The following is a 23,192-nucleotide window of genomic DNA, read 5'->3' on the forward strand; positions in this document are numbered from 1 at the left end:
GTTATCTCCCGGGTTGAAACAAAACTAACTGCAGTAGTGGAGTTTGGAGATGCAATCCACTTTTTAAATCTATCTTTGCGGTCCTCTAATTTCCCCAGAAGTAGTGCAATCGCAACTTTTCTCTCACTCCCAACTGGGTACTCGCCTGCAAATGTAGCACATTACTCTTTTTGTTATTTGACAACTTCTCATTATAAAGCAAACATGTAGGCAATCCTTCCGCATTGGCAATGAAAGCGAATGATTTGGTCCAAGAACTGTTGAATCCTCTGTTTTCCTCAGCTATCTTTCTCTTTTTCCCTTCGGGATCCATGGCCAATCACACACCCACCGGTTTGTTTGCAACAGCTACCTGCCTGGCACTATGCCGAGCTGAAAGAAACGTGTGTCGCAGGATATTACGCAGATCTTCATTGACAGAACTGTTGAAATTTAATATTTATTCTACACATTTTTACAGCATTTGAAAACGTTAAGTATGTTTGTGTCATGTTTGTCCTACAGAAACCATATTAAAACAAAAAATATACCCCCCCCCCCCCCCCCCCACATTTTTTTAAACTTTCATACATTTTGGAAAAGCTCCAGGGAGCCACTAGGGCGGCGCTAAAGAGCCGCGGGTTGCCAACCTCCGATCTAGGCCAAGCATTTCCACCATGAAATCCAAAACAGGGTTGGAGCAACATAAATTAAATAAGAGAAGCGACAGCTATGGTTGGAATTAAAAGCTGGTGTTCTAGCAAAGGACGTGATCATTTCACAGCATTTCTAATTCAGTTTCATGAAATAATCACTTCAATGTAACAAAGTGTCCTAGAGGAGTAGCAGTAGTGCTGGAACCTTTAAAAATCTGTTTAGGATCCACAGGTTATGGTTGCTTTTATTTGTAGTTCAACATAAACTAAAACGATCCTCAAATGATTCACAGCTGTACACAATTGTATAAAGACAATGATTTAAAATCCATTTCAGTTAAACGTAAGAGCAAATATGAGCTGTAGAGGAATTTTCACAAAAGACACAACTGATATTTTTATAGATGTAAATGAAATATTACCTAAGAAAATATTGCCGAGGCATCCCCCCACCCCGACTCCCATCTTGTAATTCCTAAATTATCTCTTGGATTCCAAACGGCTACCTCTATCAATGAACCAGCATAACATGTTTTATCTTTTTTCTTAGCTTGTTAAAATAAAAAATAAAAATAAAAAAATTTGTCATCGGCATTGGCAGATCAGACCTTAAAGGAAAACGGAAATCGTAATCAGCCAGTGAAAGGCTCTGCATCATTATAGAGTGTGTTTCCTCTGTTTCTGTTGTGTTTTCTTGTCTTTATTCAGAGGTCAGTGTTTTGGTGGTCTTTGTTTGACAGTGTGTCCTGGATGTCAGCTTGTTGCGTTCTTGCAGCAGCTCTTTCTAAACTGTTTTATATTCAGTGTAAATGAAAATGAGTGAGCCAGCGATGTCTGGACAAACAAAATAGAATTATCACTTCTTTCAATAATTCAACACAAACCTTCCATGATAAAAATGAGGGTTAAGCTCTTGTAGTGGAGCTGTTTTGGCCGCTGTATCTGATGATGTACGTTGTGTTTGTGTCCTGCTTAGTTTATAAACCCAGGGTCATTCTGTGTGTCCTTATGCTGCCATTCTGTTCCGTTTTCCACCCTACTGCTGCTGGACATCAGCATGACTGAGAGCTGCTAAAATGTAAAGACATTGTTAAATATTTGAAATGTGAACATGTCTGTGTTAGGCTCTCAGCACTTGTTTGCTCTGCTGATTGTGATGTGAGATTCTGTGTTTGCAGCTCTCTGGTGGATGCGAGCTGACGGTGGTCCTGCGGGACTTTACAGCAGGATGCAGCACAGAGCTGTCCGTCAGCACAGGTGAGACTGGCTCTCACATCCCTTCTAGTGATCCATTTGCAATTTTTTTAAAGTGAGATAACCATCTGTCTTGTGTTCACTCCAGGCCAGACTGTAGAGCTGTTGGAGCGGCCCACAGAGCGACCCGGCTGGTGTCTGGTCCGGACCACCGACCGCAGCCCACCACAAGAAGGGCTGGTTCCAAGTTCAACTCTCTGTGTGTCTCACTCACGATCCAGTGTTGAGATGGACGGCTTCTTCAGCTCGGGGAAAGGTAGGAGGAACATCTTTTCATAGTTTGTCATGAGAGTCCCGCTTAACTAGCTCTGCCTACTGCATGGACACACAGAAAGCGTGCAGTTGTCCCTGCTGGCTGACTTTGTTAGCAGTGATAGCAGTCAACACTCTGAAAAGACAAATTCTGCGATATAAATGATTATATTTGGATTAAATTTTATCTTCGGTCTATTTTCTGGACCACCAACAACATAAAAGACTAATCCAAAACAGGTAAACTGTTTTGGATTTCAATCTTTTATCTCAAAATAAAAATGATTTTTAATGTCATTTGACCAAACTCTCGCGCTCTATTTCCCAGTACATGGTGTAATGGCTGGCATATCTTGCCCAGGCAGTTGGATGTTGGCATAGCTTCCAACTTTGGATCATGCTGGAACAAAATTGAACACAAAGTGGGAAAACGTTCTTAAAGTTTTTGACTTGCCTGGCAGCCTGGCCAGAGGATGTCGGGGGTGTTAAGGAAAACCCAAAACTTTGGAGAATTTGAACAACAATTATATAAAAGTAACAAAAGCGCATTATTTAGCTGAATCTCATGAGGGTGGTTACGCCTCAGTTTTGTGGACCAACTGGGCCTGTCGTTGTTGGTTCTGATTCTGTTTCTGTTTTTTTTTCTGTTTGGGCCTTAGAGCTCAGGTGCTCACTGAAAGCTGGTATTTTCATTGATTAAGACATCACAGTGCTAATCAGCTAATCAGATCCAGAGTCCTGTGGCACACATTTCCCAGACAACGAATTAGAAAAATGGAAGGATTGTTTTTTTTTTTACCATGTTCTATTGACCCAGGAAGATACAAGAATGTAAGGAAACTATCACCGTAAATAGAACTGTCTGATTTCATGGTTTCCAACATTGAATCACTGAACTGAATAAAAAGATCATCTTTTTACATTTCAGATTTTGACACTTCTATCATTATTTAATGTTGGCTAATCTTGGATTATTAAAAGCTTTCAGAATTTCCTAAATAGTAAACATTTACATGTATTCCTAGGCAATCATGCCAGACTTCTTTTAATTCCATTAGCATGCAATATTAGCTTGTTTTCACTGACCCAAGATATCCTTGGTTGTTCAAAAATCCATCAAATGTGATTAAAGGAGCAAACACTGATGAACCTGCAACAGGGTCATGAGCAGCCATGTTTCATTCCCAAAGGCTGACCTGTGTGGTATGATCCAACAGATGAACTGCTGTAGTTCATATTGCTTAAGAAGCTAATGCTGGTTGTGACAGGTGTCAAACTACACAGTGCATTGCAGTTTTTGTTTATGGGGCTACATTATAGCAAACCAATCAGGGTGTTCATGCTGACCCCTGTCAAAAAGCAACTGGGCTGATGGTCAGAAAGTTATGTCTAATTGGAGTATATGTGCATTCCCTTTTGTCAAGTAACTAATAAGGATTTTTCCAAGTATCTACAACTGTCTATGCTATAAAACAAATTAATCAGTTACTGATGAAGTACCTGGCAGCATGAAACTGTAGTTAATAATTTCTTAAGTATATAAATGAACTAAACTGAATTAAATTAAATATTTTCTTTAATGTGGCTGTGGCGCTTTTAAGAGTGAAAAATCATCAGATGATGCCACGGTGTCTGAAAACTTGACGGTGATGCCCAGTACCAATGTAGGGAGGGAGGACGTGCAAATCAAGGTATCTAGCGAAGCCTCAATGGTTTCTATGGTTACCACTGTACACAGATGAAACATGCATAGTGCAGTTTTTTTGGAGTCTTTGTCTAAACCTGCAGATGGTGATCTTGAGCTGTGTGATTTCCCATCAGGACTTGATCCATTTAACAGTGACAGGGAAGCATCCTGATGCACTGCAGCAGTTAGTTTCCAGTGAGCCTTTCACAGCATCAGATGAAGGTTGCTGCTGAGAATTACTGTTCATGCCCCTAGCTCCCATAATCAGATTCATTCCTCCTCTTATGAGGACCTTATCAGACTTTTTCAGACTTTGAACCCAGCTGCTGTAAATGTCCTGCCTTCTTAACAAAGTTGTTTTTTGTTATTTAACAGGCCTAGCTCTAGACTGTTTATGACTTCAAAACATGTCGGAACTTTGTGACTGTGTGGGAGATTCCTCCTGGCTGAAGCATGCGCGCGCGCGCACACACACACACACACACACACACAAACACACGATAAGAACAACTGATCTGCCAGCCGGAGCCACACTGTTTCCTGCTTTTCAGTGGAGATGCCAATGGAATAACTGCAGCCACTACACCTGGAAATGCAGACATTCTGATGTCAGCTTAATGAGATGTGTGATATTAGACCTCTGTGTTCATAACCATTCCGTAACAAACTACTTTGTAATGTTACTGTAGTGACATATCCCAAAAACCAAACCAAAGCTCGGCTTTATGTTTAGACTAGTTGATGTCTGACTAATAACATTCACAGTTTTTTTTTCAGCTTCAGATTTAAGATGCCTTTTTTCCCAGCTGTTAGTCCTGAAGTAATTGTCTGGTGATATAAGATATGCTGAAAAATCCTGTATGATTGTGTTAGTGCTGAATGAAAAGTGTGATGGAGACCATATGAACTCTAAAGATGTGTTTTTATTTGAAGTTATTTAGAAGTGTTCTAACTGCCGAGTTTGGATAAGCCTCTGAGTCTTTTTGTGTGTGTGGGGGGGGGGCAGCAGGTGTCTTGTGACTGCTTGATAAAGTAGGTCTCCTTGTCCTCTGAAAGATTGTGGAACTCTAAAGTGAAGTGAAAGGAAGAATGGAACAGATTAAACGGCATGACTTTAATCATTGTTATTCTCATCATCATACATCATTATTTCAGCAGCATCTTCACTAACTGAAAACGAAAAAGAAAGAGATGGTAAAAATGTCTGAAATCTACCTTAATTCTGGAATTTATAATAAGAATAAAGCTAAATACATTCCAGCTGTACTTGTTTATGATGGTAGTTTTAAACAGAAGGCTGTGAGTTAGTCAAACTGGCTGTCAGATGAATCTGGGCTTGTTTATAACTATTAATTTGTTGCCTGTCTGGGTTTTTGCCTCTCTAACCTTAGTCATGAGACTGCAGTACAGAAAACTACAGTCAAAGCATTCGCACCTAATATTTGCCATTTTCTGGTGGGAGGTGGAAGGTGAACAAAATGGGACACTGCAGTAAAATAGTGCTACTGAAGCACTTTATCTAGGCTATGTCCTCATATGCTGCCTGATATGCTGCTGCAGAGCTCGTCAGAACCTGTCCACACTGCCGGGAGGACCATGAGGCTTTAGATGCCCAACAGCAACTTAGCTGAATACAGTTATCATTCAGTCTCCTGTAACCCAATTCTTAATAGTGCTGGTACTAATACTAGTTCAACACATGATCTCAGAGCTGTGTAATTAGATACCCTCCTATACAAGAAGGAAAAGCTGGTGAATTTAAATGATACAGAATGACTTCAGTGTGCTTGTCTGGGTTGCTGTCCCATCATGGCAGATGGCCACAGCTCCTGATCCTGTTTCTGCTGAAGTCTTCTTTTGCTTAAAAGGCAGTTGTTTGTTACCAATGTCCCTCCATGCTTGGTCAAGGTGGGTGGCCACAGTGCAGTGATAATCCAGTATAATCTTCTGGTTTCTGCTTTTTCGAACATTGTTCAGCCATTGTTTTATTATCTTTTAGAGATGACAGTCTCATTTTCTATCAGACACAAACCTCTACGTTGAACGGAAATGATTTTGAATCTTATTCTGCTGGGTTTATGATTCATTTTGGGCTTAACTGTAGATGGATTTGAACCTGATTTTGATTTGATTGTATTGAAATGAATTTGAATATTTGCATTAAATTAGATTCTGACCAGACCAGAGCTTTACACTTGCAGAATTGCTGACGATGTAATGGGAGTTTGGTCGTCATGTGGTTTATGAATCTATAGAAAGCTTAGGAATACCAGGCCTGTCTAACCAAAGCAAGTGTTGTTTTTTGGCACAATGTCAAGCCTGTTCCCAGGGCATGTTGCACTCCACCAGGGCTGCCCCTTGTCCCCGATCCTGTTTGTGGTGTTCATAGACAGCATGTCAAGGCATATTTGTCTTGTTTGTAACCCGAAGGTGTCTCATGTCAGGATTTTGTATACAATGTGGCTCAGTTGATGTCTTCAGGTCATGGTTTCTGTGCACTGGGGTTTTTTGCGACAGACTGTGAAGTGGACGGCATGGGAGCCAGTTCTAAGTCAGAGGCCATGCTTCTCAACCTAAAAATGTTGGTCTGCTCTGTCAGGATTGGGGGTTAGTCTGTGCTGAAAGCGGAGGAGTTGAAGTATCATGGTATTCACTTATGGCAGGCTTGAGCTGGAAATGGGAAGACCCGTTTAGGTTTTGTCTGCTGTAATGCAGGCTTTGTCTCTTGTGGTGATGAAAACTGAGTCAAGAAGTAAAGATCTTCATTTGTTTTTGCTAAGAAGTTGACATTTGCTTTCTTTCTCAGTTAATTTAGCCAGAATGCAGAGACATATTGGTAAATCCATCAGAAACTGCCACATTAATTAAATTTTTTTTAGATCTACTGTTAGGAGTCCTTTTTCGATACATATTTAAATTCAGAACAGTTTTTGGACTCCTTAAAATCACAACATTCAGCAGTATGGGAGCTGTTGTTAGTGGAGAAAACATTTCTGTTCATTTTTACTGCAATTACAGAGGTGACAGTTTCTCCCTGAATCATTGGGAAGTTTTAAAAGTGATAAGGACAGCAGCAGTCTCATTGGGGAAGTAGAACAACTCAGATGAACCACACAAAACAGCTGAGCTCTCTAAAGAAAGATGCTTGAATTAGAGGTTCTCTTCTGTGTTATCACTAAATACAACACACTCGCAATATTGACCAAAAATGAAAACAAATAAGTTGGAAATATCACAATTAAGCTTTTGAGGGGTCTATGCAACTACAAGGTAAGATGGAGTTTTTTCATCAAGGGCAACATAAGAAAAATAATATTAGGTTCTACTTCTGGATTTTGAGCAGAAAGAAGGGATAAATTCAAAGAAGTTTGAGGAATGTGATGTTTTTTTCTCATCAGACGTTTTGCTGCTGCAGCTGTTCAAAGAATAACTGGAACATCTTGCTGACAATCAATCCAGCCTTGAAGTAACAAAGACACGGCTGGTTTAGACAGATATTTCCCATTCTGGTAGTATGAAAGTTATAACAAAGTTAAAAAATTTCAGTTTAATTGATCCTGATCAAAAGTATCTCAAAGGTCCATCACCGCAGTGTTGTAGGCTCTAGTTGTGTTATAGCTGTTACCTCAGTATCATTGCTTTTTACTCCACATACCCCCACATGGCCCTCCTCCAAACACAGAGGTAAAAGATTCCAGTCAAACATTCGGAGTCATTTTAACGTATTTATGGGCATAATAAAATTTCTTAGTAAAATCATAAGATGTGGCACACTATTTAGCTACCTTCTGCAGGGTGGAGCAGATGTGCATTTTATCTCTTAGAGATGTTCAGTCTTTTGCTGACAGGCTTATCAGATACGTTATGTGATTAGACACAAATTAATGATTTACAAAAACACAGCGATGAAGTTCTTAAGTAATATGTTGCAGACATCCACCCCTACGTTAGGACAGGCATTTGTAATTAGCTGTAGTTTGGAGGTAAAATGAATGTAAAGGATGTTCAATCTGTTGGAATATAATCCTGTCTAGGTTTTAGGAAACTCATATCTGTTCCCAAAGTCTTTTTCAAATTAGATCCCTTTTTAACATTGGACATAAAGATTGGAACATCTGCTAGTATTTGACCTATTTTTAGTGAGAATTGGGTGCAGTTGGCATTTTGTCTCACTTCCAGTTTAATATGACTTTTGTAGTTCCAGGTATTTACTGGCAGAAGTCACTGAGACAGCTTTAAATATGCAAGTCTATCACTTTGCTCTGATGATTCCAGCCTATCTTCAGAAAGTAAAGCAATACATTTTGTTTGTAAGGATTATGATTATGGATTAATTAATATTCATCAAGAATTGTAATTTAAAATCATAATTTGAAAAAAAATAAATTTTTTAACCAAAAATCATTACTTACAAATAGAAATCACAGATGTCCTCTGGTGTTGTGATTATGGGCTCAAAGCTCTTTAATAATTACAAATTATTAACAAAAACCACCAACTGTCACTGTTTATTCCACCACTTCACCGAAGGTGGAGGAACTTCGACCTTGTTTTGACAGATAAATCACTCTTGCACGAAATAAACAGAAGAGCTTCTCTTAATTATATATATATGAAGATTTATTGAAGCCAAATAATCCTGATATACCATTATTCTGGTCCAAAACCATAGAACCTCTGTGGGTTTCCACGTGTGTCGGGTGTCTGCGTGGTCTTCGATCAGCAAATAAATCTCCTGATCTTCTCGTATCAGACAGATTTCCAGCTTTCAAGCTCTTCCAGGAATGGCCTTGTGGAGCAAATGTTCGCCTGCGAGCCTTTGTCTCTCCAGATATGCGCCTCCGTTGCGCTGTCCTGTGAGACAGGCGGGAAATGGCAACGAAACTCTAGCCGGTTTATACTCCCACTGACGTCAGAGGTGCGACGTCTGTTGAGCTGCGCATGTCAAAATGTGTGACCAAAATGGATGCCCCCAACATGTTCTTTACAAAGCCAGTGGTTTGTACTCTTAACAAGACATAGCTGTTATAACTCCGCTTCTGTAAACACAGGCATAGCCTTTAGCTTTCAACAGTTTTATTTCTAAAACAGTAACCCTTAAAAAGCATTGTCTCAACATTTGAAAAATTAATCCACTAATCCACCAAGTAACCAAAACTCTGCTAGATAAGCAATTTAAAAGTGGAGGATCTATTAATACTTATTTGCCTTTAGTGTTGGCCAGACACTATTATTATTATTATTATTATTATTAGTCAACTCTGTCAACACAATATCCACTTCCTGTCCTATAGTCTCTAACATATTTAGAACAGGGTGTTGACCTTGACATGTCGGCTCGCCTTGCTAGCTGTCAGCCGACCTCGCGGTTCATTCTGAAAGTTAAAATAAACAAATGGAATTTGGTATCAGTGTATTTTATTTACAGTGTTAGATTTTTATAGCTATAAATAAAAAAATATTATTTTTAACATTTTAAATGGCTGATTAATGAGCATGAATGAAATTAAAAGATAATAAGATACAATATTTTAAAGAAAACATTATAAGCCCTCAGGAATAGTATGTAAAGGGGTAAATAAAAATCATGTGCAGTTATTTACAGTGGAGACGGCGGATTTAACCTTTGTTCTGTTTGTAAGGCTTCACAACTCTGTGCTTTGCACTATCATTATTGCTAAGCATCCGACAATACACTGAGGTAAGGGTGGGGACAGCTGATTTAGGCTAGACTGTCTAAATTCTTAGCCAATCACTTCCGGACTTCGTGGTTTTTACGGCCATCGACAAACCCAGCCCACGTAGACCTGTCCATGGAAGGATGCAGCAACCGAACACCATTGTGTGAGACTTGCATCATATAGGTGTTTTAATGTCATGAGATCTTTTGGAACATTCAGCAGACACTAATGAGTCCCTTTGAACTGAATGAGCCTGCAGCAGAACCAGAATGAAGAAGAGAGCTCATCTGCCATAAACAGCTGACAGTGTAGAGGACAACAAAGAGATAGAGACAGATGCATGAGCACAGAGATGGGAGCAAGTATTGTAAGTAATGCATGTATGCAGAGGGTAAAGGGTAAAGTTTAGGTAGTCATGATGTCAAGTCAAGATAAAGCATATACTTTTGAATGAAAAATGTGTGTAAACAAAGTTTGATTGATTAACCAGTATAATGGTGCTCAAATGAACTGTCCATTAACCATTGTTTATAATATATTCCAAGAGAATACTGGCTGAAAACACTAGTATTAGACTTTTCAAAATGAAGAAGCAAATAAACTAGTGTGTGTACAAAATGAAAACAGAGTTCTTTCCACTTGTTGGAAATATTGAAGCCGAACCAGCTGACTGACCAGCTGAGGGTGTAAAATACCTCAGAACTAACACCCTACTTTCTTATGATCCTCAATTCTTTTTACACTAGCACAAACCTCGCTCCAAGAGAACAGAACATTTTCTAAGGCTATGTATTTTTTGCATCTATTTAATATGTACATAAAAATATTTGATCAAAGTTTTCAGAGTGCCTCTGCCTTCAACATAAATGCAAAGGTCATGGAGTTTTTATCATAAATTAAAGATTCTGTGGAAATCCTGGACTGGTCCCAATGTTTGAATTGAGAGGATCCTGCTAGGGTCTAACTGTCGCAGTTAAAAATGAAAACCTTCTGTTTCTGAACTCTCAGAGCTTAACAAAAACCACACAAAACGCTGGAACCAGAGTCCCTGCCTTGTACAGCGAAAGAAGCTCTCCAGAGTAATTAACAGTGACTTCTGTTCCAGAGAACTGAAGTGTGTCTGAAGAGGGAGGTAGGGGGTGACGAACGGTGTAGGCTCCTCCTCCTCCCTCAACTGACATTTCTCCCTCTCTCTGGATCACAGCAGTGTGGACTGGACATTCCTGCCATGCACACACACCTCTGATCAACCTGTGAGCAACTCAGACAGTTAGTGTGTGTGTGTGAGGAGACAGGTGTGTATGTAGCATGTGCCCTTAAAGATGGAGCAGGCCCAGCGTTGCTGTGGATGGTTCTTGGACCGGTGCTGCTGCTGCTGCTCAGGTGGGACGAGATGTCTTTTTGTGTTGGAATGTCTTTGTGCTTAAAGTTTGTGGTGATGTGTGTGAAGATTGAAGTAGAGAACAGGTTTCTAAGAGCTCTGTGTGTTATAATGTGTGTGTGTGACTAAATGAAGTGAACAAACTGATAACAGTTCTCTTCTATAAATAGTCATTGCTCCAGTGAGGAGGAATTTGAATGGAAAATTAGGTGTTAAACAGGAAGCGTCACATAGACGCAACATGCGGAGACACTTTCAGTCGTTGGAGAATCAGATGTTGCATTGAGCAATCTGTTTTCCTGCAGTTCAGCCTGCTCCTCCACATAGTGTGTGTGAGTGTGGGTGTGTGTGTCTGTGCATGCAAGCATACATTGTGACACTGTCTGGCACTTAAATTGGCTTTACTGGACTCATTAGGTTAACATTCAGTGAATTTCTCAATCACTGTGTGTTATACTACTGTTTGCGTGCATTAGTAAAGTGTTATAAGACGTTTGCTTAAGTGTCACTGGTTGACTCTGGTACATGTCAAGTTTAGCTCTGATCAGCTTTGCATCAGTATGCATCAAGAGGGCTGCACTTCTCCATACCCAAAGCAATATTTCTGTACAGTTTATAATGACCTCACCTTGAACAAGTTGGTTGGGATGAATTAGTTTAACCAAGCCTAACTTTCAACATTTAGTTTCATTGTTTGAGGGTTGATTTGCAGTTCCAAGACTATTAAGGATAAACTGATCAGCATGGGTAATGAAAGGACTAGACTAACTTGTTTGACTGGTGTAACTATACAGGGGTTGGGCAATGAAACTGAAACACCTGTCATTTTAGTGTGGGAGGTTTCATGGCTAAATTGGACCAGCCTGGTAGCCAGTCTTCATTGATTGCACATTGCACCAGTAAGAGCAGAGTGTGAAGGTTCAATTAGCAGGGTAAGAGCACTGTTTTGCTCAAAATATTGAAATGCACACAACATTATGGGTGGCATACCAGAGTTCAAAAGAGGACAAATTGTTGGTGCACGTCTTGCTGGCACATCTGTGACCAAGACAGCAAGTCTTTGTGATGTATCAAGAGCCACGGTATCCAGGGTAATGTCAGCATACCACCAAGAAGGACAAATCACATCCAACAGGACTAATGGTGGACGCAAGAGGAAGCTGTCTGAAAGGGATGTTCGGGTGCTAACCCGGATTGTATCCAAAAAACATAAAACCACCGCTGCCCAAATCACGGCAGAATTAAATGTGCACCTCAACTCTCCTGTTTCCACCAGAACTGTCCGTCAGGAGCTTCACAGGGTCAATATACATGGCCGGGCTGCTATAGCCAAACCTTTGGTCACTCATGCCAATGCCAAACATTGGTTTCAATGGTGCAAATCTTGGGCTGTGGACAATGTGAAACATGTATTGTTCTGTGATGAGTCCACCTTTACTGTTTTCCCCACATCCGGGAGAGTTACGGTGTGGAGAAGCCCCAAAGAAGCGCACCACCCAGACTGTTGCATGCCCAGAGTGAAGCATTGGGGTGGATCAGTGATGGTTTGGGCTGCCATATCATGGCATTCCCTTGGCCCAATACTTGTGCTGGATGGGCGCGTCACTGCCAAGGACTACCGAACCTTTCTTGAGGACCATGTGCATCCAATGGTTCAAACATTGTATCCCGAAGGCAGTGCCATGTATCAGGATGACAATGCACCAATACACACAGCAAGACTGGTGAAAGATTGGTTTGATGAACATGAAAGTGAAGTTGAACATCTCCCATGGCCTGCACAGTCACCAGATCTAAATATTATTGAGCCACTTTGGGGTGTTTTGGAGGAACGAGTCAGGAAACGTTTTCCTCCACCAGTATCACGTAGTGACCTGGCCACTATCCTGCAAGAACCATGGCTTAAAATCCCTCTGACCACTGTGCAGGACTTGTATATGTCATTCCCAAGACGAATTGACGCTGTATTGGCCGCAAAAGGAGGCCCTACACCATACTAATAAATTATTGTGGTCTAAAACCAAGTGTTTCCGTTTTATTGTCCAACCCCTGTAGTTATATGCTAAACCTTTTATATAGAAACAGTCAATTGCTCTGGTTGTATGCTCACTTTGATGGAGATCAGAACATATTTAAAGATTTAAAGACGAATATTCTCCTTTAGTTAAGAAGAGTAAATTGTGCTTTTTCCTCATGATGACTGGCGTCCTTCAAGCAGGTGGAGTAAAACACCTCCCTTACTTTCCAGATCATTTGCATTTGGAAAGAATTGTTTCTAACAGCAGCCCTAAAAACAGCCCTACAGTCTTCAGAAGTTAATAGAAGTCAGAAACAATTTTGGTGACAGAAAGGGGATCTTACTTGCTGTACCAATGGTGTTTTTTCTGGATCTGTGTGTGTGAAAGCCCATTTTACACCAATTATAGATTTTTATATTGAATGAATGTTGCATTAAAATGAAGGAACTTGCTCCACCAGCAGCGGTAATACATTTAGTTGAGTAAAGAAAAATGAGCCCAGTTCTAGGCAGCATCTAATTTTGCAGATGTTACTGTAGTTTGCATAAAGTTTAGCTGCTTAGTTTTTACCAACACACACTGACTCCCCTCAGAGAAAATGAAGCAGTGAAACACAAACATCTATGATGCTCATCCACTTTCAATTAGAAAGTTATTAAAGCTTAATGTGAACACAAATGTTTCCTGGGTTTTGGGCACGATTCTTCTCAAACATTCATATTTAAATTGAGTAAAGATCCTGCCCAGAAAGCAAGTGTTTGTCCTTTATTTTTGCTGTAAAATGGCAGCAGGTGTGTGCCTTCACAGTACCATCACCCTGAATTCTGTCGTGTTGATTCTGCTGTTAAATCCTCGTACCTAAATCCTTTCAGCTACATAAGTTTGCTTCTCCAAAGTTAGTTTTTTTCCTCAAGTTAACTGAAGTTCGGACAGTACACACTAATGAACACAACAATATGCATCAATGTCAATAAGCCAGAAGCTGGGGGCTGCTGCCCCATGCTTTACTCAATCGCCAACCACCTGCTTCATATGGTACGCCTTAAATGCAGTGACAGGAAGCATAAAAAATACTAATAATTCAAAATAAGCCAGAACCATTGCTAATTTACATCTGTACTACAGCAGTCTCCATAAATAGCTTTTCAGGACACACAAACACATTCCACAGGACATAATGCAAAAGATTTCTAGACAATACATTACAGCAGGACACATCATACAGAGACGTAATTCAAACTGTGGACAATACACAGTTTGGATCAGGATGCAGAACGGACCCCATCTGATTCCAACCCGGGGTTCTGTTGCTTCTCTAACTCAGATATGACGCTTTTATGTCTGAGCTGGAGATAAATGTTGCTCAGTGGAATAGTAATCCACTTACAGTCTGAAAGTTGTTGGTTAGATTCCAGCTTCCTCCTGCTCCATGTTGTTGTGCCCCTGGGCACGGCACATAACTAATTCCCTACAGATCTGTGTATCAGTGTATGAATATGTGCCTGTTTGTAAGTGTGATGAGGTGAATGTGGCTCTAGTGTAAGGTGCTTTGAGTGGTCAGTATGATTAGATAAGCTCTATATAAACTCAGTCCATTTAACTTTAGAACATAGGAAACTCCTCTTCTCTAAAGCACCATGCATCTTTTTGTGGATTTGTTTAAACTTATTTTATTTGGTTTTTTTCCCAGATGTTCAATACCTGATAAAAATGTAATTTTTTTAAACTGAAGCCTCCTTCATCTATAATACTGATGTGTGTGTGAGCCTTAATTACTGAGAATGAGACAGTTAACTAACCCCGTCATTAATATTCAGCAGTGCACACTTTAGAGCTATAGCTGTTTTTCCCCTGACCCAGCTGTGTCAGATAAACTCAGGAGGCTGTGGTGAAGTTTAATCATTTTTTGGTAAATTCTACAAAAAACAATCTCTTTGCTTTGTGTGAAACCTGAAACTTTTGAGGAAGACTGACAACTTTGAGCCTTTCAGCTGCTGAGCAGGTGGAGTAAAATCCTGTTTTAGAAGGTGGTGTGTTGGAGTCATTTTGATGTGAAACTGGTTCATGTTCGTTTACATTTTATTCCTATAGTATCATAGTGGATTCTTGAAGACACGTAATATAACTAGATCTACATACTTTGATTTTGTCAGTTCACATTGTGTAAAAGTGGCAGGTTAAAGGAATGGGACAACTTTTGGGTGTGTATGTTTGTGTGAGGGATGGTTGGTATTCAGCTGGTAGCCAAAAGTTAACTCGGCTCCATGTAAGGACAGACTGAGGACTTAGCCTTCAAGTTAGCCGCGTGTCGAAAGTGCTGTTCGGTATGTAAATCAACAGGTTTGACTGCTTTCTATGAAACTGTTCTTTACTGCATCACACTGTAGCATATAAGGCCAAATAACCCTTGTAAAAATCATTTAACTGGTGAGTTTTGACCATTATAGTTTAAACCATTATGCTCAGATTTTAGTGTTTGTTACAGCTGGAGGCTAAGTGGTACTACTGGCACACAGCGTGGAGCCGAGAGACTTTGGATCTCTTTTGATTTTTGCCACATATTAATCATATTGTAAAATGGTGAAAAAGTAAGGGCATGTCCTAACAAGGAAATAATCTCACTATTAGGTGGGTGTGCCTGTCCTTTTTCTATTCTGATGTTTTACATCTAAGGAGATAATAAAATGTAATTGTATGTAGAATGTTCTAAAGTATTTAAATGTATCCTCAAAAGTGCAAACATGTTGAGTTTCCACAGTGTCAGTATTTATTAAACAAAGGTGAAGCCAAAATAAAAAAAGTTTACTTTAACCTCTCAGCGTGTTGTAGAACCTTCTTTAGCTGGAGTAACTCATAGATTTTTGACTATATCTGTCTCTTACATTATCTTATCTTAGTTGGATCACTCTCTTTTATATAACATGTCTAGATTGCTTGCATAACTAAGTTTAACTTCATGACCAGCTCAAAGACTACAAAGTTGTCAGGTGCTGCAACTGCAAAAAAAGTCCAAATCTCCACCCCTTTACCACCATGCTTAACAACTAGTATGAGGTGTTTGTGTCGATGTTTTTGGGTTTTCTCTAAAAATGGGGCTGTACATTATGGGTCAGTACCTCTCTGCTGACACATCTATCTATCATGGTGTGAAATGCTTCATCGACTTCAAGCATCACCACTGCTGAAGAACCACCCATGGCTGTAGCCCAGTTATTAGATCTATCTTGGAGATCTTTACATTCCACCATGTATTAATGTGTAGAAACGATGTTTGTGACGCACCACATGTGCTGTAATTCTATCAAAATCCGCGACCAGCCATTGGCACGAACCGTCCGTTACTACATTACATCCTCAATCTGCGAGGGGAGCTAACCTTTACACCAGTTCATTGTGGTGGAGCTGAAACTACCTTGAGGTTTTATTAATCCCCACTTACTGTTTGCTCCTTATTAAAAAAAACACTTATGGTGAGGAGGTGTTTTGTGATAGAGGCTTTAGAAGGTGCTTTGAGCATTGCAAAATCTAATTTTGCCCTAAATGTTTTTCCCACGCTAATATGACAAGTGAATGTGGTGGAGTTAACTGTTATACCTAGAATTATCTGGAATCATCAGTTTCTGACAGCATGTTGCTGCTCAAACACCTAACGTGGTTCTATGTTTCTATATCCGGAACACCAAGGATGGGCAGAAGATGCGCTGACTACTCACCCAAATGTTCTGAGCTGATAACACAGAGTGATCTTTAATAAAGATCACTGTTCTGTCCCACCTACCAGCATTGATTTACTCACCTGTCTGGTCACTGGCGCTGGGGAATATTTTAATTAATTTCACTGTAAATTATTTCATTCACAAAGAAAATACTTTTTTAGCTTTTGTATTTCCATGAAAAACCTGTAAAATATGACTTTCATATATTATTCCATGATCCAGAAAACCGAAGAATAATTTTAATATCTGGTGCTGACTTGAGGCTCAAGGTTTAGAAGTAAATTTTGCATTTTTATCTGTGGTACTTGCCGTTTCCGATAATATCCCAGATTTCATGAATGCTACTATTTTCTACTACTAATCCTACTGAGTGCAGTCACAAAGTATTGTTTCCTACCACAAGAACTTTTCCTTTTGCTTGTCTCTTCCCCAAGCAGAGAGCAGCTTTCTCCCAGAAGTTAGGAGGAAGATTCAGAGTGAATGTGCTGTTGAATTTATACTTAATTGTTCACATGAAAACAGGCTTTATGGGTGTATGTGTGAACCAGCCTGCAGCAATAAAATACATGAGTCCAGTCGAATCAAATATATGAGGCCAGAAACTTAGACACATTGCTATGAAGCTTTAGTTTGGAGCTCATGATAATTCAGCTGTCCTGTAATTATTTCATTGTTTTGTTTTAGTTAACTATGAATGGGAACTACTTTATTAAACAGGAGTTGAAAACATTCTTCTGAGATTCTGGCCTACGTTGACACGATGGCATTACATCTGCTGTTGATATGTTATCTGCACATCCATGGTTACATGTCTCTTTCCAGCACATGCCATAGATGATCTGCTGGATTAAGGTCTGGTGGCATGGAGGCAATGGGAGTACCTTGAACTCATGTCCTGATCAAGAAACCAGTTGAAGATGATCTGAGCTTTGTGACATGGTGCATTAACCTGCTTGAACTAGGCATCAGAAGATGGGTACACTGTGGTTATAAAGGGATGAACATGTTCACCATCAATACTGTGACGTTTACTGTAACAATAGCCTGGGACGTTTAAACCATGCTCTGTTGCCACTACTTAGTTCAAAATGTGACAGGAAAATATTGTGTAGAAATGCCAAAATAATTTTTTTCATCCAGTTTTGGTGATCCTGTGCAATTAGAAGAATCAGTTTCCTGTTCTAAGCTGAAAGGACTTCAGGCTGATAGGAGTCGCACGTATTGTAGTCTTCTGCTGCAGTATTTTATCTGCTACAAGGTCTGCATATCTTGGTTGCCTTTTTGATGTCTGAAACCACTTTGTCCATTCTCTTCTGACATCAACAAGTCATTTTCACCAACACTACTGCTGCTTACTAAACATTTTCTGTTTTTGGATTATTCTCCATTCTTCCAGTCACCTCTAGAGAGGAGACTGGAAGTGAACATCCCAGTAGTTTCTGAAGGCCAGACCAGTCCTTCTGGTAGCAACAACCATGCTATGTTTAGAGTCACCTAAATACCCGTTCTTCTACATTCTGATTCTCTCTTTAAATTTCAGCAAGTCATTTTCACCACATCTGCATCACTAAAGGCATTGAGTTGCTGCCTGTAATTGGTTGACTCACTATGTTTTAACAAGTCGTTGAACGGGTGTACCTAATAAAGTAGCCAGTAAGTGTATATCAAATTCAGAAGTTCTATTAAAAAAGTTCAATCCAGTCATTATTCACTAATGGAGCAGATTCATGTCAGCAGTCATGTCATGTACAAGTGTGACTGTTAATCATGTTTCGGCTAAGTATGACGTGTGAACTGTGCATGTATACACCTGTTGCCATCCTGACTAGAAAATTTAATGTTTTTTCAAAAGTTTTAAAGTAAAAATGCACAACGTTCTTCCTCAAATTCATCAGGCCAGTTTAGTTATTTACATTTAGTAACTGACAAACACAGAAAGTCAATTGAGTAAATTGTAAGGCCATTACAGAGTAGCTTTGACTTGAATAAAGCTGATCTATATGGTCAGCATCTTTTTGATCAATGACTGGAGGGGCTATGTGCATAGATATATAGACACAATCAGATTGTAGTAAATACAATGCAAGCAAATGTCTGTCTTTGTGAACCTGCTTTTGGATATTTGCAATAACAGTTTGTCATAAACAAAAGAACATGAGAAATGCTGCTGCTGCAGTCTTTAATAACTGTAGATGTTCCTATCAGCAGTTGGATTCTCTGAAGTTGTTTTTCCATCGCATGTATCCACTGCGCTATGTTGTCAGATATGTAAGGCGTAGAGCAGAGGGAGGAATGAGAGGAATGTCATCTTCCCAGATTAGTGTCTCTTAGTGTCACTGGCACAAAGTATGTGGGGAGGAAGGCTGGCTGAATGCAGTGTTTGTTCCTCATTCCATATTTACAGTAAGCATGATAAAACTTTATCTTCACTCGCGTGCATTCCATTAAGTTGAATTTGACCATTACTCCTTTTTGTGCTGTGTCGCCACCAGAAAGGCTGCAGTGTGTGTGTTTCAGGTATGAGCAATGTTGAATTCGTCTGATTTCTTCTTTCCTTGGTGAATCAAACCAGCTTTTAAGGAAAAACTATGAAGTCATCTGTTTGGGTGTCATGTGGAAACCATCGTATTCAGCTTTGTATCCAGGTTTGAAGTTTGATGTTTCCTGATGAGACTTGAAGCACAGTATAGCATTCACATAGTTTCATTTTCCTTTCAAGTGAAACCAGATATTCACATACATTGCACCTTATTTTCCCCACTGTCTGACAATAAATCAAACTAAAGTTTTCCTGTTTTAGGTCAGTTAGAATAGCCAAAAATATTTGTAATGTATAACTTGGGTCAAACACTCTGAGTTTACTGGTGTAACTGAGTCAGGCTGCTCTGTCCACAAATTACCCATGTGACTGAGATTGGGGCTTTGTGATGGCCAATCCTACTTTGTAACCAACTAGTTGGTGTGCTTAGTCATTGTCCTATTGGAAGATCAGTCCAGGCCCAAGCTTTAACTTCCTGGCTGATGTATTGAGATGTGGCTTCGATTATCACACAATGTTCTCTCTCGCGATGCCATTTATTTTGTTCCCCAGTCCCTCCTCCAGCAAAACCCCCACATAACAAGATGCAGCCACCCCGTACTTTTGTTAGTCAATCTTTAACAGAAAGACACCTCCAACAGAATCAGGTTCAGGATGGATGGCCATTTATCTCAAATTAATAAGAGCTGAACAGACGAGACTAACCCTGGAGCTTTTGAAGACAAATACCTGCCAATAGAAAGAAAGAAGTACAAAGTAACTAAGGATAGATGCAGCATTAAGAGTAATATAGAAGAGTAAAGGTGTTTGGTGCATTTTTTGGAAGATCTTGATGGTAAAGAATTACAAAAGTCTAGAAGGAACCAATGCCTGGAACTGTTTAATTTCTTCATTCTTAAACAGAATATTTATTATTTTGCTCTTTCTGTCAAGGTTGGAAGGAAGGACTGGAAGCTTATTTATTTACTAGGAAGTCCTTTTTAAGAAATTTGACGTCCAATTAAATAATTAATTTGTTTTTAAGGTTCATAGAATTATAATGGTCTTCGAGACATTTGTTGATTAATCAAACTTATTTGATTTGTTAGGATTCATGAGTATCATGAGCACATAATAACCATGCATTTAAATGTTATTTTGCAATTTTCCCAGTCATAAGCAAATGAGGGGAAAAGAGTACTTGGAATATGTTGGCATTTCTCAATTGGGATATACAACATCAAAGAAAATACCACTAGAGCATCAACAACAGTCTTTTTGTAGTTATGCAAACTAAAAAGAGTTGATAATAATATTCTCGTATTAGAAAAGGAAGAGAGATAGTAATGTCCTAACTCCACACCAGGCAGAAATGATTATTTGCATTGTTCAGAGGTTGTGGCAAACATTAATTGAAGAGACAACAGAAAGTTAGGTATTATGAGGAGAAGTGTGCGTCTGTGTAGCTCAGTGGGTATGACACACTGTAGAGTGCTCTCATTATATCCATTCACAGACAAATGGTGTGTGTGTATGCTACACTTACAAAATGACATGAAGTCCGTTCAGACATGTGCATGAGACAGACAAAAACCCTTGTTTTGCATTCGGTCTGCTGGTCCAGTGTGTGTGATTAAAGGTAATGAGTGATGGAAGTATTAACAGTAGACTGTCTGTATTTCTATGGCTGCAGAACAAAGTCTTTCTTGTTGGGTCTCACCTGACGTTGACCATCAGTGTTGAGTTATCCACACAGTGTACTGAAGCTGCACCATCACATCACCAGGCCCAACAGGGATCTCAGTTTAAGAGGATCATTTGCACATTGAATTTCTGTTCCTCAGTATGCTTTGCTGATATTAACACTGTAATATCAGTAAAGCAGGCTTTACTGTAGTTGTCATGTGATAACCAATAGATTAGCGGTACACTTAAAAAAATAAGAGGCTAAACCCAATTTGAAAGACTTTGTCGTAATGTTTTTATCAATTCAAACATTGAACTTAATCACCGAGTGTAAACGTTTGTTTTAATATATATATATATTTTTAACTATGTTTCATTTCCTTCCACTTTACAATCCTACCCACAGTGGTTCAGTGGGAAGAATGATTATTTTGCAATCTGAAAGTTGTTGGTCCAAATCCAGCTTCTTTCTGCCATATGTTGATGTGCCCCCAGGCAAGGCACTTAATCCCAAGTTAAGTGTATGAATGTGTGGAATTGGGTGAAGGTGGTTCTAGTGTAAAAAGCTTTGAGTGGTCAGTATGACTAGAAAGCGCTGTAGAAATTCAGTCCTTTTACCATTTATAATTTTGTGCTACTTTCTGTTGGTCTTTCACTTTGCTCCCATGTCCATATGACATTTCAGTTTTCGCTACATGTAGAGTTACTCTGTTCAGGTGTATCTGCAGCTTCTGGCCTTTCAGCATAATGGCAGCAGGTGCAGAGATGATTCTTGTATACATTTACTTCTGGTTCCAGGGGGGGGGGGGCTCTATTCACTCTTTGCAAAATAGATTTAAGATGTTATCAAAAGGATGAAAGAAACATGACTCTTCTCCCTGTTTTGGTGACTGTGTGTATTCCAGCAGCTAACCAGAGCATTCAGTGGTATCACCTCCGTCTGTGGGAGGAAACGATAAAGTCAAGATGTTCCTCAGTTCTTAGCCTTGCTGTGGCTCTTGAGTTTCTGATGAGTGTCTGTGGTCAGGCAGCTGTCAAAGGCTCTCAGTGACTAACAGGAATTGTGCTGAAAACAGAAATGCACACTCCCACATGAGGTGACATGCCATCTCACTTACCAAGTGATGACTGGGTTTGCTACACAACGCAGCATTTAGTGTCAGGAATATTTAGCGGTTTCTCATACTTAAGCCTGAGGTCATGGCTGAGGAGGAAAGATGACTGGGAGATTTTAGGTGTGTTCAGGCTCAGGTTCCTGCAGCTGAGTGAAGGTTTCTCCACAAGCATTGAGCTGATGCATGTGTTCCTAATCAATTTTTCATTATTTTTTGTACAGGTAAAAAAACATAGAATATAAAACCTGCTTCTTTTCTGTTAAGTGTTTTGTGGTTCTGTGTTTTTCGAGTCGAACTGTCCAGCCATGGCTAATGTTTAGAAGACTTTTATCTCAGCCTTCCCTGCTGACACAGTCTGATAAGGTAAACACACACGCAACCATATCTCCGCCACACAACAAGGAGGGACAGGAGGGAGTTAATAAATGAAAAATGGGACCTAGTAACGGTAAAACCAACATTAGTTAAGTGAATAAAAAATAAAATAAATCTTGGAACATGCATTAGTAGAATAAACATGACACGTTCTAATGCTTCTGCTGTGAAATTCAAAAACTTATAAAAGTATAAGAAGGGTCAGAGTTACAATGGTGAGTAACACAAATGCAAATACCATGTATATATCTTTCCTGTTTTAGGTCAATTGGGATTTTCATTACTATTTGTTTGCTCAATGCCAGAATGAGATTTGTTTTTTGAAAATGTTTATTCCTTTCTTTAGGGTGCATTCAAACCTGACACTTCTGGTCCGCTTTAAACGTACCAGAGTTTGTTTCCCCCCTTGATCCGGACCTTATGTGCAAATGTGAATACACTTACGCGAAGCCAAGTGCTGGCCGAACAACCGGACCAAGATCCCCTTTTTGAGGTGGTCTCGTTCCGCTTCCAAATGAACTCTGGTGCAGTTCACTTCTGGTGTGAACATGAACCAGCCCCGATCCGACCCAACTACAGAAAACGTACGTCTCTTTGAACTTAACAAGCCACCGTAGCCTATAGCAAAGGTGTACGTTGTACTGGAATCATGCCTAATCAGCTGTATGTTGCTTAGCAACGATGCTAACAGTATGTTGTGGGTCACGGGACGCTGCAAAATCTGTGTTGAATGAGCTGCTCTTGACCCTCATAATGATTGCAGCTGTAATAATGGCACAAATAAGCAGAACAGAAGGGCCGCTTGCAGAACTTCCACAGTTGTTTTTCTCCATTTCCAGGTCTGCGCTCTGTCCCGCCCCATCGTTTCTGTCCA

General features: G+C 39.7%; 1 protein-coding gene across 3 annotated transcripts in view; it reads left to right on the forward strand.

The window, feature by feature from the left end:
• kalrna (kalirin RhoGEF kinase a) overlaps positions 1-23,192 on the forward strand; it is a 255,676-nt gene that overhangs the window by 167,040 nt on the left and 65,444 nt on the right. For all 3 annotated transcript variants that reach the window (XM_047369632.1, XM_047369633.1, XM_047369634.1), the window contains exons 39-40: positions 1,814-1,892; positions 1,978-2,145. In XM_047369632.1, the coding sequence (XP_047225588.1) occupies positions 1,814-1,892; positions 1,978-2,145 (247 nt within the window). The remainder of the gene's footprint in view (positions 1-1,813; positions 1,893-1,977; positions 2,146-23,192) is intronic.

The sequence above is a fragment of the Girardinichthys multiradiatus genome, chromosome 7 (assembly GCF_021462225.1).
Source record: "Girardinichthys multiradiatus isolate DD_20200921_A chromosome 7, DD_fGirMul_XY1, whole genome shotgun sequence".
NCBI classification, from domain to species: Eukaryota; Metazoa; Chordata; class Actinopteri; order Cyprinodontiformes; family Goodeidae; genus Girardinichthys; species Girardinichthys multiradiatus.